Source organism: Pseudopodoces humilis, chromosome 18 (genome assembly GCF_049639895.1).
Source record: "Pseudopodoces humilis isolate 2021_Gansu_Grassland_sample_001 chromosome 18, ASM4963989v1, whole genome shotgun sequence".
Lineage (NCBI taxonomy): Eukaryota > Metazoa > Chordata > Aves > Passeriformes > Paridae > Pseudopodoces > Pseudopodoces humilis.
Window position 1 is genome coordinate 298,791 of NC_142217.1, and position 17,750 is coordinate 316,540.

The 17,750-nt window shown below is 50.0% G+C and overlaps 1 protein-coding gene across 1 annotated transcript; it reads right to left on the minus strand.

The window, feature by feature from the left end:
- Positions 1 to 86: 86 nt before the first annotated feature.
- LOC148182848 (serine/threonine-protein kinase pim-1-like) lies at positions 87 to 16,422 on the minus strand. The gene is made up of 8 exons (XM_088064242.1): positions 16,416 to 16,422; positions 15,881 to 15,948; positions 3,414 to 3,719; positions 3,238 to 3,288; positions 2,693 to 3,059; positions 1,885 to 2,051; positions 1,075 to 1,144; positions 87 to 106 (listed from the first exon to the last, which is right to left on the minus strand). The coding sequence occupies exons 1-8, from the start codon at positions 16,420 to 16,422 to the stop codon at positions 87 to 89; spliced, it is 1,056 nt and encodes a 351-aa protein (XP_087920368.1).
- Positions 16,423 to 17,750: the final 1,328 nt, after the last annotated feature.

Genomic DNA, 17,750 nt, shown 5'->3' on the forward strand with positions numbered 1-17,750 from the left:
TCTGCTGCAGGTCACACCGTTTCTTCTTTGGCTGATCCCGGCCCGGTGCTGAGCCCAGCAGAGCCCTGGCACAGCCCAGAGCAGCCTCAGCATCCGCAGAGCCCGGCTGCAAGGAGAGAAACCAGAAACCGCCCGTCAGCTGAAGGCTCCTGTCCCCTTGTCCCAGCCAGCCGCGGTGCCCAGGCCATGCTGGCCGTGCTCAGAGCTGGGCCCAAAGCTGCCCATCACTGCTGCCTTTGGGAGCATAGCAGGAGGGCAGGACATGTGCCCAGCCTGCAGCCAGCCACGGCAGATCCAGCCCCTCAGCAGCTGCCCAGAGCGGGATGCTCTTGTGCCCGCTGCCATCTCCCAAAAGCTCTTGTCCCACCCATGCCAAGGAGATGAGGACCCACCTCACACCATCCACTGCCAGAAGAAAAGCTGGTCCCAAACGATGTCCTCAGTCTTCTCCAAGGGCACGGCCCATCCACGCCACAGCTGGTCCCAAGCACTTCCCGATCCAGACTGGACCCCACCTAGAACGCTTCCTTTAGAAAAACAAACAACAAATTAATGAAAATAGGTTACAGACAAAAAGGGGAAACAAGAAAAATGGTAAAAAATCTTGTCTCTGTCAGGAGCTTGAGGAAGGCCCAACCCCTACATTCTAGGGAAAAGCCCACCCACGGGTGAGGGAAGCCCATGCTTTCTCCCTTCCCCCCTGCACTGTCCCCCAAAATCACGGTGATCCCAAAGCAAAGCAGGGGAGTGGAGCAGCCCAAGCCCTCCCTTGCCTGCACAGCAAAGCAGCCGTGCTCAGGTTCTGGAGTCCCACCTGTGCTCCTGCCATGGGGGTTTGTTTGTGTCGGGCTGGCTGCCCCAGCCCCAGCCCGGGGCACGGTGGGTGCTGGGGGCTGTTGGCAGGGCCAGGATCCCACTCCCATTTCGTAACCACCCCAGCCCACGCCCCCAGCCCTGCCAAAAACCAGCTGGGCAGCCACTGAGGAATCAGTTGCATCTGCCCCAGCAAAGGGGAAACCTTTGGTTCCCGGCCAATGCACAAATCTGGGAGCATCCCCCTGGGTCTGGACTTACCTGAAAATTCACAGTGGAGCCTGGCTTTGAAGAAGGTGCCAGAATCAAAGTCCATCATCGCCAGCTCCCGCTGGCCAGGTGGAGGAAGAGGTTGTCATCCTTGCTGCTGTCCTCCATGTCTCCAGCAGCAGCAGCAGCCCCACCTGGTCCAGCTTCTCCAGGGGCTCCTTCTTCCCTGGGGTGACACCAGGCTGTCAGGATTCTGCCCAGGGCCCGGCTGTCAGTGAAGCAGGACAAGCAAAACCAGCTCAGATGGTGCCCACCAGTGCTGGGCAGAGCAGCTCAGCTCCAGCACAAGGGCTGTGTGTTCCCATTCGATGAGCCCAGTGCAGTGACACAGGCAGGACAAAAAAGTCTGGGTTTCTTTGCTGCTGATTGCCAGGGCATGTGTGGAGCTGTAACTTACCAGGTCCCTGCATCACTGTGCCTGTGGCTCTCTCCCTTCTTCTAGGGCTGATGAATATCCTGCACCCAGGGATCACAGGACAGGTCTTCTAATGAGGGCCTGTCCAAGGAGTTCAGGGATAAACACCACCTGATCAGAGCTTGGCAGTCTGGGGAGAGAAACCACAAACCACTGGTCAGTTGGAGAAGGCTCCTGTCTGCTTTGCCCCACCGTTCTCGTGCCCAGGCCACGCTGGATGTGCTCAGAGCTGGGCCTAAACTTTCCCATCAATTCTTTGTTTTGGAGGAGAGCAGGAGAGCAGGACATGTGCCACCTCCTCAGCAGCTGCCAGAGCGGGATGCTCACGAGCCCGCTGCTGTCTCCCAACACTGGTGTTCCCCCCGAGCCCAGAGATGAGGATCCACCTTGGGAGAGTCGTTGTGGCAGCGGGAGCTGGCCCCATCTGATGTTCCTGCCCCTCCTGAAAGGGTGCTCCCCGCAGACCATCTCGTGCCCAGGGACCAGACGGTCGCTGCCTTGCCATGGTACCACCCAAAGTCGTTCCATTCCGGGGGGCTGTATGACGGTGTTCCTATGGAATATGGATGGAGCTCATCAGGGGGATGCTGCTGCTCCCAGAGCCTGACCCCAGCATCCCTGGGCATGTGGGGGCTTCCCCAGTGGCCCATGGGGTGACCTGCTGCCCTCTCGCCAGCACCTGGGACTTGGGTACAAACTTGGGGTTGCAAAAGAAGCCACTGGTGTTGGAAGAGGGCAGTGGAAACCCTGGCAAGGCCTAACCATGACACACAAAGGATAAACCCACTCAGTGCTGGGGAAAAACCATACCTACATCCTCCCTGCTGGCATTGCCCAAAAAATACTTTGAACCAAAGCAAACCAGGTAAGCAGAGCAGTCCAAGCCTATTCTCAGCTGCACACCAAACCAGCTGGTGCACAGGTTCTGGCTCCCCCTCTCTGCTACCCCCAACCATGGGGGTTTTGTCAGGCTGGCTGCCCCAGCCCCAGTCCTGGGCAGAGTGGCAGGCAAAGACTGCCAGCAGGGATGGAAGATGGGTCCCCATCCAGCTCTGCTCAAAAGCAACTTGGCTGAAGACACAGACCTGTGACTGGCAGCCAAAGGGAGAATCCCTGCTGCCACAACCTGGTTGGGCCAGGAGATGTTGGGCCAGGAGATGCCAGGACCGGGAGCCTGCCCTGACGTGGGCTCACCTGCAAATTGAGTGTAGGCTGTGTCCTGCAGGTAGGTGCCACAGCCAAAGTCGATCAGTTTTGCCTGGCTGGTGTCCAGGTCAACCAAGATGTTCTCTGGTTTTATATCTCTGTGCAGGACCCCGCAGCTGGTGCAGTGCTGCACGGCCGCCAGCACCTGCTGGAACAGCTCCCGCGCCTCTTCCTCGGACAGGAACCTCCGTGCCCGAATGAAACGTCGCAGGTCCTGACACCGCTCCGGGTGCTCCAGCACCATCACAATGGTGTTGGGGAGCTCAAACCATTCCAGCAGCTGTACCACACCGGGGAAGCCTGTGGACACCTTGTCCAGCAGCACCATCTCCAGTGGTGCGCTGGTGCCGTCGGGCTGTGGGAGGAGCACGGTGCCGTCATGGAAGCCCTCAGCCAGCCCGGGATGCTCTGTGCCCTCCGCTGGCCCCATGCCCGCTCTCCCTCCAGGTGTCCTGGCGGCTCCCACCCTGCCGGGCCCCGGCTCATCCCCGCCCGGCACGGCCCGGCTTCTGCCGCTGGCCCCGCTCACTCACCAGCTCGCCCCAGTGCCGGACGCGGTTCCGTGGCACCTTTTTGATGGCCACCTGCAAGCCAAAGGGAACAGCAAATTCAGCTCACCGCCCACCGTGTCCAGCCCCATCCTACTCCTCCGCCCCCTTCTCCTTCTCCGCCCCCTCCTCCTCCGCCCGCCGCCGGCCCCTCTGCTCACCGGGAGTCCGTCCGAGAGTCGCGTGGCCGCAAAAACTCTGCCAAAGCCGCCGCGCCCCAGCAGTGAACCCACTCGGTACCGCTGCTGCAGGGCCTCCTGCGCCTTCCCTGGGGAAGAGACGCGGCCGTCAGTGCTCGGCCCGGGGCCAGGAACGGCCCCCGAGCGCTCCCCGACCTCCCCGGGCCGGGCATCCGCAGGCGTTCCCTCATTGGAACGCGACAGCGGCGGAGCTCGGGCCGGGGAAGTCGCAGCGGAGGCGGCGGCAGCGGCCGCACCGCCTGTGTCCTCCGCGGGCCCCGGGAGGAGCTGGGGCCGGGGCCGGGGTCGAAGGCAGGGCCGGGGCCGGGGCCGGGGCCGGGGCCGGGGTCGGGGTCGGGGTCGGGGTCGGGGTCGGGGCCGGGGATGGGGTCGGGCCAGGCGGAGCCAAAGGGCAGCGATACCGCCCCAGCCCCAGGCAACGATGCCCGCCCAGCAGCGCCAGCGCCAGCACAGCCAGAGCTGGGCGGAGGCGAGACCGCGGAGGGACTGCCGGGGACGGGGCCGGGGCCGGGGCAGCCCCGCCCGGGGCCGGGGGCGGGCCGGGGGCATGGCCCGGGTGTGCACGGTGTGAGGGAAACTGGAGGAGGAGGGGATACAGGAAAAGGGAGACCGGGAGAGGATGCGGGACAGTGGGAGAGGGAGAGGAGAGACAGAAATTGATTAATTCTCTGCTTTTGCTGCCGCCGCTGCCGCCGCTGCCACTGCAACTGAAGCACCGGGACCGTTTGTCCCCGTGTCCATTTGTCCGTTGCCCGCTCGGCCCCGCCCCGAGCCCCGCGCTCCCCGGGCAGCCCCTGAGCCTGGCCAGACACGGGAACTTTGCCCTGTTGAGCCAAGAGCCAGAGTCTGGACTCCTGCACAGGGGCACAGCAATGCCCTTGGCTGCTGCTGTGCCTTGTCCCTGCTGAGGGTCAGACACCGTCTGAGCACATTCCCTGAATGCAGAATTTGTACCTGAGCCAAGCACTGCACTTGTGTCTCCAGCATTGCTTTCCAAGTAAAACCGGGGAAGGCAAACTGGGTATAGCTCATGGTATTTTACAGTGTCTAAAACTTGCCAAGTCTCAGATCTTAGAGGTGAGATCCATTTGGAATGAATGGGATGGACAAACAGCACAAGATGGAAAAGGGGAACATAAAAATAAATAGAGAAAAATAGAAAAAAAATATTGGTTGTTTCTTTTGATTTTATTTTCATTTCTTAAAAAAGCTGTTTCAATTTTCCCAGAATCTTCTCCATAGTCCTGTCTGTTCTTTCCAAAAACCTGTCCTGGAGAACGCGGCGCAGCTCCTGTCACAAGATGTGCCCCCAGCTGCAGCTTCTCTTGGCTTCCCACACTGTGAATGCAGCACAACTCTTGCAGCAAAGCAGGACAAATATTTGAAGAACTTGACAACTTGTTCTTTCTTTTCCTTGTGCACTGGGGAGTTGTGCCATTGGTGAGGTTTTCACTGTTACTCTTCTAATCAAAGAAAATATGAGGTACCAGGAATTGTTGGGGACTACAAGCCTGGCTGAATGTGGAGAAAGAATCTGCAGAGCCTGCAGCCAGCAGTGGAGACCTCATCATTCCAACAGCCCCATGGACATCTTGAAAGTGATCTGGAACATGAAGATGGGCTGACAGAGAGAGTTTGTTTCTGTGTTCAGTTGAGATGATTCTACATCTCTTGCACTGGTAGAAATCAAGAGCACAATCAGTTGATGACAAGCACCAGAACATGATAAGCTGGACCTCTCAGTGGATGAGAGAAAGAATGTGAAAAGGAGAAATGCAGGGAATGGCTTCAACGGACAAAGAGGGGCCGGGCCGGGGGGGGGGGGGGGGAAGGGGGCAGAAAAGGAGGTTGGGGACAGTTTTTAGCTGGCTTGCTTCGGCTTCGGGGAAGGACGTTGGTTTGCTGGGTCGCAGAGCTGCTGCGGTGGGGAGAAGGGAATTATCGCCATCACCCAGACAGAGGTGCTGCTTCTTCTCCTTCTCCCCTCTTTGTTGGTGCCCTCGTGTTGTAGTTGATAGCCTGAAATGTATCTTTTCCCATCTTTTAGTTGTAATTCCCCCCAGCTTCTCTTTCTCCTGTTTACCTGGCGTCAAGTTACCATGGTTACTGAAGTTTCTCTCCTCAGCCCCACGGCGAGAGGCCGAATAGAGTAAAGAGAGGACCCCGCTGGCATTTCCAGCTGCTTGAAGTTTCTTTAGCCCAGGAAAGCACGGGGTTGGGAGAAGAGAACTCTTCTTTCCTACACGGAAGTTTGTAACTTTTTCCTGTCCCAGAATGCCTCTAAACTATGGAAGCTGAGAGGGCATGCTTACCTTGCCTTCCCTTTCTTTCCCCCCTGTGTTGCCAGGAAACCAGGCCCCCCCTCTCTCCCCCTCTGCCCCTCTGTATAGAATACTCCCACACCTTTGTGGGCATTTGAAGAAGTTAGTGTCTGTTATTTTTTATCTTGGCGTGTGTAACCTTGATTTGTAGAAAGTTTGCAAGATGTACTAACTGAGAAAAATAATTGGTTCCCTCTCTGATGTTCCCTCCCTCCGAGAAACCCTGTTAAAAGAGACCCCCCAAACCCCAAATCCTTGGTCTCTCATCCTTTGGATTCCCCTTCACAGAAATAAACTGTGGAATGCAAACCAGAGAGAGAGTCCCCCCCCTGATTTCTTTACTCGCTCTATAGACTTGGATTCTTGAAGAAAATCAGTGAACCCCACAAACATATGCTGGCTTGAAACTCGAGTGAAGAGAAACCTCATCACTGAGCTAGCCGGGCCACACTCGAGAAGATCGAGTCAGATGACGCCCAGAACGTGAGGCTGGCCTGTCCCTCAACAAAGGGGACAGAAGAACCACGGAAGGTGAGATTCTGACCACCGCTGGGACGACATCTACCCCAGAAGCGTCTCTTCGCTGTTCTAAGTGGAAGACGTGTTGGGGAGAAAAGCAAGAACCCCTGTGCACCGAGGGGGCTGCTTTTGAGAGCGAGACAACGGCAGGAGCATTCAGAAGACTGAAATTCCCCAAAGGGGGGAAGTGGTGAAGAGGGAGTGGGTGTGAGAGAAGAGTCCCATCCCAGGTGAAACTTCTGGATGCAGAGCAGTTTGGAGCCGGTTGGTGAAATAGCTGCGGACAGACAGGTGAGATCACAGAGATGGGTGCAAGATTGTCTGTAGCACAAAGGGGGATTTTTAATCAAGTGATTGGCATTTTGCAAATTGGAGAGAAACCCTTTTTCTAAGAAAAAAGTGAAAAAATTAGTGAATTGGGTTTTTTTAAATTTTCCTCAAGTGTCTCCTGCAGATGTAACTTCTGTTTCCTTTTGGAACAGAGTGGGGACAAAATTGACTGAATCTGTGAATGCTGGAGATAGTTCAGCAGAGAAAGTAATCCATTTGTTTGTTTTGGTTAGACTAACCCTTATTGAAAAAGAAAAAAAAAGGTTATCCAATCCTAACCCTGATAACCCTGTTTCTTTACCTCAACCCTGTTACCCTAAGCTGGGGGAGTCCTCTCAGCACCCTGTTCCAGGAGCTCTGGCCAAGCTGTTGGAAACCTTTCCCTAAAACCCATCCCAGCTCCCTCTCCTACCCCTCTTTACCCTCAGTATCCCTCTCCTCTTGTTCCTGGTGGTCTTTTGGGTACACAAAATGGAGGAGACCACATGGTGAGCCTCCCCCCAAGTGTTACACAAAGGGCCCAGGAACTTCAAAATGGTGGCGAGCACATGGTCAACCCCCAGGTTGCTTCTTCTTCCCACAATCCCTTTGTTGCCCCTCCCCCCCCAACCCTTTCCTCCCTCAAGACCTCCCCCCTCCTGGTCCTCCCGGCCCCCCCCCCTCTGCCTCCCCCCCCCCCCTCACGTGGGTCTCCCTCCCAAGGCACCCCGCCCCTGACCCCCCCTTCCCCCCCCTGCAACCCCGCCTGCCCTCTCTCTGCTGCTGGCTCCCAGGTCACTCCCTCCAGCTCACACAGTGTGGAGAAGGGAGGGAGTGAAGGGTCAAACCAGGAACAGAGGCCTGCCTTCTTTGCAGCACCTGTAACTTATGGGAGGGGAGGAACATTACCAGAATGGAATGCAATGTCATTTCGATTGAAAATGGAATTATGCAAAGCAGCAAAAGAGTTTGGAAAGGAAAGCCAATTTTTTAAAAGTCTTTAAAGGCAACCCTCTCCTCCAACCAATTGGTCCCCCATGATTTGAAGGATTTGTTTTCCTGCCTTCTGTCCCCAGGAGAATATTTGCTCTGGGAAGGGGCTTGGAAAAGATTGTTGAAAACCCTTTTGGGAGAATTACTGAGCAGTGATTTTGAAGCTTTAGATGAAACGGGTTAAAAATAATTACCATTACCATGAATCATTTATGTGGTGAAGGTGATTGGAGCGAACCTATTGACCAAGCCCAAAATTTGCCAAAAGGAGTTAGAGAGAAAATAAAGAAAGCTGCAGAGAAAGCATTTTTCAATATTCCTCTTTCTGAATCTGTTGTTCCCTATGCTCAAGTTAAACAATGTTCTGATGAAAGATTTGTAGATTTTGTGAATAGATTAAAGGTACAGATTGAAAGACAAGTGCAGAATACCACCCTGCACTCTGACTTGCTGTTGGAAATGGCTCGAGTGAATGCGAATGAAGCCTGTAAAGCACTGATTCGGGTGCTGCCAAAGGATCCACCACCGACCTTGACAACTTTGATCGAGATGTGTACGGATGTAATCAGCACTTCAGTGCCAAGGACTGAGGATTCCCAAAGAACCCCAGGAAGGATTGCAGCCACAACTGTACCTACTCTGCCATCACCAGCAAAGCCGAAGGGAGCGTTCACCTGTCATCGGTGTGGACAGCCAGGACATTTTGCAAAGTTCTGCCAAGTGCCATATCCTAACAAGCAAGGGCAGGGAAACTTGGAAAAGGGAGGGGGTCCTCAGAACCAAAAAAACTAGATACGCAGCGCGAGTCTATTCGCGCTGAGACACAAGTAGAATAGAAGTCGCAGGGGGAGGGAAAATTGAATGTGATAACACTCTTAAATGTGACGTTTCTCACAGGTCTGACTTCTGCCACCGAAATAACACCAATGGTTGTGAGGTTTGGAAGCCAAAATTAATCTCCAAATTGTTTACTGTGAAAGATCAATTTTTTAGGTCTCGCCACTGGACGGTTGTTTCCGTTGACCCGCTGAGGGAAAAAACTGACCCCCGACTTGAATTGTAAGTTTCTTGTTATTGGGGACACAAAAAACACACCCCCAGAGATTGAAATTTCTCCTGTCACTCTTTCAGCTGACTTGGATGCACTCATCCTTTTGGCACGGTGTATCAACCCACCATTCTACCTGGCACAAGGGCAAGTAATTGCTCAAGCTATTCCCATTCCATCAGGGATCCCAGTAGATGATGTAGCACCTCAGATCTACTGGGCTCAAGCAGTAGGAGAAAACAAACCCATCATCTCATGCCATTTGAAAAAAGGTAGTGAAGGCATGGGAATGACAGGCATGATAGACACAGGAGCAGATGTGACTTTCATCCCTGAAAGGAGATGGCCACCACAATGGGAACTGCAACCGATGGTTAGCCACATCCAAGGTATAGGGGGAGCCCAATTGGCCAAGATATCAAAGGAACCCATTCAGATTAGAGGACCTGATGGGCAAATAGCATCTATTCGCCCCATTGTCACTGATTTCCAGGTTCCCCTGTGGGGAAGAGATGTCATGTCCCAATGGGGAGTCCCCATTTGAAATTCCGAAAACACCTCGGGATTTTTGATTGCGGCCACTGAGAAGCGCCAGACCCAGAAACTAGAATGGACCACAGATTCCCCAATTTGGATACCCCAGTGGCCGCTGAGTAAAGAGAAATTAAAGGCGCTAAACGAGTTAGTAGATGAGCAAATTGGCCCAAGGCAATATTGAACCTACTTTTAGCCCTTGGAACTCCCCTGTGTTTGTCATTAAAAAGCCAGGGAAAGACAAGTGGAGATTAGTTCATGATCTGAGAGAAATTAACAAAGTCATTGTAGACATGGGACCTCTTCAACCAGGGATGCCGGTCTCCTGCCATGCTTCCTCAAAATTGGGAATTGGCTGTGATTGACATCAAAGATTGCTTTTTCAAAATTCCTCTAGACCCTATCGATGCCCCAGGTTTGCTTTTTCTGTGCCTTCCCTCAACAGAAAAGCCCCAATGAGAAGGTTTCATTGGAAATCCCTCCCCCAAGGGATGAAAAATTTCACCTGTGATTTGCCAATGGTATGTTGCTGCCTTGTTATCCCCTGTGCGAGCTGAGGTGGGGGAAGCCATTATCCTGCATTATATGGATGATGTGCTAGTGTGTGCCCCCCAGGAAAAATTGCTCCGGTCCACACTGGACCGGGTGACCGAAGTTTTAACAACTGCAGGACTCACCCTTCAGGAAGAAAAAGTACAAAAGATGCCTCCTTGGAAATACCTAGGTCTGGAAATCACTGCAAAAACAATTGTTCCTCAAAAATTAGTTTTTAAACAGCAATCCCAAAACCTTAGCCGACTTGCATCTCTGTGTGGAACATTGAATTGGGTTAGGCCTTGGCTAGGCATTGCCACTGATGACCTAGCCCCTCTTTCAATTTATTGAAAGGGGGAGATGAGCTGAGTGCTCCAAGGACTCTGACTCCAGAAGCCAGGGATGCTTTAGAGAAGGTAAGCAACATGATGGAGAAGAGACAGGCACATAGATGCCATCCAGAGCTGCCTTTCAAATTTATTGTAATGGGGGAAATTGCCACACCTTCAGGGGTTGATTTTTTCAGTGGGACAAGGACCAGAAAGACCATTTGATAATCATTGAGTGGGTCTTTCCCAGTCACCATCGGTCCAAAAATATTACAAGGCCACAGGAATTGATGGCCCAGCTGGTTGGAAAAAGCCAGGCTGAGAATGAGAGAACTTGCTGGCTGTGATTTTTCATGTATACATTTGCCCCTAAGGCTCTCTGAGGGAGAAACCTCCTCAGTGAAGATGAACCAGGGAAATGTTTGAGCACCTCTTGAGGAATCAAGAGACCCCTGCAAATTGCTCTGGAGAATTTTACTGGGCAGATTTCAGTTTCATGCCCCTGCACACAAATTGTTTAATTCAAAATTTAATTTGGTACCAAAAGATAAGAGGAGTCAGAAGCCCCTTGAAGCTTTGACTGTTTTTACTGATGCTTCTGGAGCATCCCGAAGGTCAGTAATGACCTGGAAGGATCCTCAGACGCAGCAGTGGGAAACAGATGTTGATTATGTAGAAGGATCCCCTCAAATTGCTGAGTTAGCAGCAGTGGTTAGAGCATTTGAGAGGTTTTCAGAACCATTCAATTTGGTCACTGATTCAGCTTATGTAGCAGGAGTAGTTTCCAGAGCAGAAAATGCAGTCCTCAAGGAGATCTCAAACAGAACTTTGTTTGAATTGCTCTCAAAATTAATTTATGCAGTTTCCCATCGAGAACATCCCTATTTTGTTATGCATACCCGGTCGCACATGGAATTACCTGGTTTCATAGCAGAAGGGAATGACAGAGCTGATTCCCTGGCTGCTGCCCCTGTTGGACTGGGCCAGACTCCCTGACCTGTTTCAACAGGCAAAATTAAGCCATGAAATGTTTCATCAGAATGTACCAAGTTTGATACGACAGTTTAATCTGAAACGAGATCAAGCCAAAGCCATTGTGGCCACATGTCCCCACTGTCAGTGCACAGCTCTGCCATCCCTGGGTGCTGGAGTCAATCCAAGGGGACTGAAAAGCTGTGAAGTATGGCAGACTGATGTAACACACATCCCTGAATTTGGACAGGTAAAATATGTACATGTATCCATTGATACCTTCTCGGGAGCAATTTTTGCCTCAGCCCATGCAGGAGAAAAAGGTGTGCATGCCACAAAGCACCTGTTGCAAGCTTTTTCTGTACTAGGAATCCCTAAAGAAATTAAACCAGATAATGGACCAGCATATATTTCCAAAGTGTTTAAGGAATTTTTGCAGGAATGGGGAGTGAGACACAAGACAGGAATCCCCCACTCTCCAACAGGTCAAGCAATAGTAGAGAGAGCACACCAGTCACTCAAAAGAGTTTTGAAAAATCAATGGAAAAACAAAGTAAAGTTAACACACAGGAAAGATTATGCAAAGCCCTGTTCACTCTCAATTTTTTTAAACTGTTCTATGGAAGATCAAAACCCCCCAGTGGTTAAGCATTTCTCCCCCTCATGGCAAACACAAGCTCAAGGAACATCCACCAGTGCTGATGAGAGACCCTGAAAGTGGAAAAATTGAAGGTCCTTACAAATTAGTGACATGGGGAAAGAGGATACGCTTGTGTATCAACACCCCTGGGTTTGCGGTGGGTCCCACAGAGGTGGGTAAAACCGTACATTGAAAAACATCCCACAAGGACCCACCGATATTTCAGTAGCAGAAGTTCAAAGAACAAACAGGTATTTGGGTGGAGAAGGAAATCCAGATTCTCCATTCTACCCTGACTTTCCACTGTTGAATCTGTTTATTGATGAATTTAGCTAATAGTTTTTGTTTCTTGTTTACCTGTATTTTAAGAAGAAACCATCCTCAGTATGACAGTTTTGTAAACATTTTCTCAAGATGGGGATTTTCGGGATGGCTGTCTTCTGTTTTCCGTACTGGTTTAGGGTTTTTTTGCAATTGTTGTTGTTGTTTTGATTGTGTTTTCTGTTTTGCAAACGTTGGTGTGTTACCACCACCACCAAGTTAATTTCTCCTGCACCTCAGATAAAATGCTGTGAAATTCCCAAATCCCAATACACCCAAACCCTTCCCCTTGGTTTGAAGAAGTAAAACCCAGTTCCCCTCCTTCTTTGAGAAAAAAATTGGGGGGAGATGTTGTAGTTGATAGCCTGAAATGTATCTTTTCCCATCTTTTAGTTGTAATTCCCCCCCAGCTTCTCTTTCTCCTGTTTACCTGGCGTCAAGTTACCATGGTTACTGAAGTTTCTTTCCTCAGCCCCACGGCGAGAGGCCGAATAGAGTAAAGAGAGGACCCCGCTGCCATTTTCCAGCTGCTTGAAGTTTCTTTAGCCCAGGAAAGCACGGGGTTGGGAGAAGAGAACTCTTCTTTCCTACACGGAAGTTTGTAACTTTTTCCTGTCCCAGAATGCCTCTAAACTATGGAAGCTGAGAGGGCATGCTTACCTTGCCTTCCCTTTCTTTCCCCCCTGTGTTGCCAGGAAACCAGGCCCCCCCCTCTCTCCCCCTCTGCCCCTCTGTATAGAATACTCCCACACCTTTGTGGGCATTTGAAGAAGTTAGTGTCTGTTATTTTTTATCTTGGCGTGTGTAACCTTGATTTGTAGAAAGTTTGCAAGATGTACTAACTGAGAAAAATAATTGGTTCCCTCTCTGATGTTCCCTCCCTCCGAGAAACCCTGTTAAAAGAGACCCCCCAAACCCCAAATCCTTGGTCTCTCATCCTTTGGATTCCCCTTCACAGAAATAAACTGTGGAATGCAAACCAGAGAGAGAGTCCCCCCCTGATTTCTTTACTCGCTCTATAGACTTGGATTCTTGAAGAAAATCAGTGAACCCCACAAACATATGCTGGCTTGAAACTCGAGTGAAGAGAAACCTCATCACTGAGCTAGCCGGGCCACACTCGAGACCCTCGCACCCCCTGTCCTGCCGGGACGTGTGGCAGTGCCAGGCACCGCCGCGGAGCTGCTGATACACCTCAGCCACCGGCCCAGGATCTCAGCTCGTCCCTGCTGTTCCAGCTGAGTGTTCCTCAGAGCCCTGCAGGAGCACCGGGACTGACTGCCCGAGGGGTTTGTGAAGACAAAACCTCTCCTCCATCCCATCTCAGCCGAGAAGGCTGTCCCAGGGTCCCTGGTTCTGTGTTCTTGTTATTGCTGTAGTTATTGTTTGTTTGTTTGCCTGGTTATACTAGTAAAGAACTGTTATTCCTATCCCCAGATCTCTGCCTGAGAGCCCCCTTGATTTCAAATTTATAATAATTTGGGGGGAGGGGGTCTACATTCTTTCATCTCAAGGGAGGCTCCTGCTCTCCCTAGCAGACACCTGTCTTCTAGAACCGAAACACAAGGCCAATTGCATCTCAGATTCCCCAGGAAATGAGAACCCTGAGCTTGTGGAGCTGCCTGAAAGGTGCCCTGTTCCTTTTTCTTCTGCTGCTCAGAAGAAACAATGAAGTGAGTTGGGAAGTTCTGGTGTTTCTTTCTCCTGGTGGATTTTTTCATTTTATTTGCCACTGCAGAGGCAATTTCTGTGATGGCCTCTGTCAGTTGATTCTATTTCAGCAGCAGCAGCAGCAACAGGGCTGTGTTTGAGCACTGCAAATGTGACCTGTGTGGCTTTAATTCCCCTCGACTTAGTGCTCAGGGACTTGGGAGCATTTTGATCTCTACTGATCATGATGCCTGAAACAAAAATCCTGAGTTCCCTGTGACAAAAGCACAGTGGGCAGCACTGATTGAAAGAGGCAATTGCAGCTGTACTGCTAAAATTCAAGTGGCAAGAAGAGGGTCAAGAGCAGCTGGGATCTACAACTGCCAAGGCAAATTTAGATTAAATAATTTTGTGAAACTTTTCTGCAATTTTCTGAGATTTTTCTGGAATTTTGTGGGATTTTGGGAATATTTAAATAATTTTGGAGGATTTTTCTGGAATTTTGTGGTATTTTTCTTGAATTTTGAGGAATTTTTGTGGAATTTAGTGGAAATTTGAGGAGATTTTGTGGGATGTTTCTAGAATTTGGTGGGGTTTTGAGAAGATTTAGGGAATTTTGTGGGATTTTTCTGCAATTTGTGGGATTTTTCTTAGATTTTGTGGAAATTTGCGCAGATTTTGAGAGATGTTTCTGGTATTTTGAGGGGTTTTGAGGAGACAAGAAAAATTTAGTGAGGGATTTTTCTTAGATTTTGTGCAAATTTGTTGAGGTTTTGTGTGATATCGCTGGAATTTTCTGGAATTTTGAGAAAATGGAGAGAATTTTGTGTGATTTCTCTGGAATTTTGTAGGATTTTTCTTGAATTTTGTGGGATTTTGAAGAGATTTTGTGGGATGTTTCTGGAATTTTGTAGGATTTAGAAGAGACTTGAAAATTTTTGAGGTATTTTCTTAGATTTTGTGAAAATTTGTGGAGATTTTGTGGGATGTTTCTGGAATTTGGTGGAGTTTTGAGAAAATTTCTGCAATTTTGTTGGATTTTTCTGGAATTTTGTGGGATTTTTCTTGATTTTTGTGGGATATTAAGGAGATTTTGTGAGATATTTCTGGAATTTGGTAGGGTTTTCCGAACATTTCTGCAATTTTTAAAATTTTTTGCAATTTTGTGGGATTTTTTTTTCAATTTTGTGGGATTTTGCAAAAGTTTAAATAATTTTGTTGGATTTTTCTGGAATTTTGAGGGATTTTGAGGATACATGAAAAATTTTGTGGGATTTTCCAAAATTTTGTGGGATTTTGTGGGGATTTGGTGGGATGTTTCTGGAATTTGGTGGTATTTTTCTTGAATGTTGTGGAATTTTCTGGTATTTTGTGGGATTTTGAGAAGACTTGAAGAATTATGAGTGATTTTTCTTAGCTTCTTTGGAATTTTGTTTTGATTTTCTGGGATGTTTCTGGAATTTGGTAGGGTTTTGAGAACATCTAGGGAATTGTATGGGATTTTTCTGCAATTTGGTGGGATTTTACTTGAATTTTGCACATTATTGAGGAGATTTTGTGGGAGTTTTGTAGGATATTGAGGGATTTTGAGGAGACATGAAGGATTTTGAGGTATTTTCTTAGAGTTGATGGAAATTTGTGGGGATTTGGTGGGATGTTTCTGGAATTTGGTGGGATTTTTCTTGAATGTTGTGGAATTTTCTGGTATTTTGTGGGATTTTGAGAAGACTTGAAGAATTATGAGGGATTTTTCTTAGATTTTGTGGAAATTTGTTTAGATTTTCTGGGATGTTTCTGGAATTTGGTGGGCTTTTGATAAGATTTCTGCAATTTGGTGGGATTTTTCTTGAATTTTATGGGATTTTGTGGAGATATGGCCACCGTTAGGGGTGTGTGTCTCCCTTTTCCCCAGCAATTTCCTTCTGTCTTCCCCTTCCCGACGTTTCTCCTCTCCACTTCTTCCAGCTCCATGCCATGTTGACAGGAGCTCAGAAAGAGCAGGAAAACAGAAACCAGCTCCACAGCGAATTCCTGGAAGAACAATCCATGGATGGCCTGGAGGCTGCTGTGGCTCCTTCCTGAAAATCGGGGCAGTTGGAAAGTCTACCAAATAACTGTCTAGAACAGGTTCCCCTCAATCCCACCGCCATGTGGACTCAGGTTGTGAGCTCCAACAAGCCTATCATGGAGTGCAGCCTGTTCTGTAAAGGGGAAAAGATCCATCACCCAGGAATGCTGGACACAGGAGCAGACGTTACCATCATTGCCCGTTCCGAGTGGCCAGCCAACTGGGAATTGCAGCCTGTGGCGGGGATGATTTCGGGAACTGGGGGAGTGGCGGTGTCTATGAGAAGCAGGCACAATGTAATAGTAGAAGGTCCCGAAGGAAAAATAGCGACCATCCGGCCATTTGTTGTGAGGGCACCAATCACCCTCTGGGGGAGGGATCTCCTATCCCAATGGGGGGCTTCTTTGCGTATTCCCAGTAGGGATTTTTAGTGGGGGTCACTGAAGAGCCCGCTAAGCCCACCATCCCCCAACTCACCTGGAAACAACACCATCCAGTGTGGGTTGATCAGTGGCCCCTTTCCGAAACCAAACTGCGTGCACTAGAAGCCCTTGTGGAGGAGCAGCTCGCCAAGGGCCACATTACAGAGACCAACAGCCCTTGGAACTCCCCTGTCTTTGTTTTACGCAAACCAGGCAAAGACAGGTGGAGACTCCTCCATGACCTCCGAAAAATCAATGAGGTTATTGAGGATATGGGCCCCCTCCAGCCTGGTATGCCCTCACCTTCCATGCTTCCTCGGGACTGGAAGCCTGCAATCATAGACATCAAAGATTGCTTTTTTAACATCCCTCTCCATCCTCGAGACGCCCCCAGGTTTGCATTTTCAGTTCCCTCCCTGAACAGACAGGCGCCTCTAAAAGGATACCATTGGCTTGTTCTCCCGCAAGGGATGAAAAATTCTCCCACTATCTGCCAATGGTACGTAGCCCACATCCTATCCCCAGTGAGGGTCCTGTTCCCAGACGCAGTTATATTACATTACATGGACAACATCTTGGTTTGTGCCGCTGATGATGACTACCTCCACTGGACTTTGCAAAAGACTATAAAGACAATTGAGGACGCTGGGTTTGAAATCTGCGAAGACAAGATCCAGCACACCTGCCCTTGGACCTACCTGGGACTCCAGATCTGTGAGCGGACCGTCGTGCCCCAGCAGCTGACCATCAGAGACGACCCCAAGACCCTGCGGGACCTACATCAGCTCTGCGGGTCCATCAACTGGGTATGTCCCTGGCTTGGGATCACGACAGAAGTCCTCGCGCCCCTCTTCAATCTGCTCCGCGGCAGTGAGAACCTCGACTCACCATGCGCCCTCATGCCGGAGGCCCGAGAATCCATCACCAAGGTCCAGGAGGCCCTGTCTTCGCAGCAAGCCCACTGGTATGAACCCAGCCTGCCCTTCCAGCTGGTTGTCCTGGGTAAGGCCCCGCGCTTACACACGCTCATTTTTCAATGGGACATGCCATTGAAGGATCCACTCCTTATCATTGAGTGGATCTTCACACACAATCAGCCCACCAAAACTATCACGACTCCACAAGAAATCATGGCTGAACTCATTAAAAAAGCAAGAGTTCGTCTCCGCACTCTTGCAGGGTGTGAGTTCACATGCATTTTCCTTCCATTGACAACTGGGGATTTGGAGCCTTTACTCCAAACCAACGAGAGCCTTCAGTTCGCTCTCGATAGCTATTCAGGCCAAATTTCTATACACCCACCTGGCCACAAATTATTTAAAACCACGTTTAATTTAGTCCCCAAATTATTACTTAGCAAAACACCACTCAAGGCTCTGACAGTTTTTACTGACGGCTCGGGAAAATCTCACAAGTCAGTAATGACTTGGAAGGACCCCAAGACACAGAAGTGGGAGTCTGATGTCCAAGTAGTTAAGGGATTACCACAGATTGCTGAATTAGCAGCCATCGTCAGAGCTTTTGAGAAATTCCAAGAACCTTTTAATCTGGTGACCAATTCAGCTTATGTGGCTGGAATAGCTATGAGAGCAGAACATGCATTTCTGAAAGAAGTCTCTAACCCAAATTTATACAAAT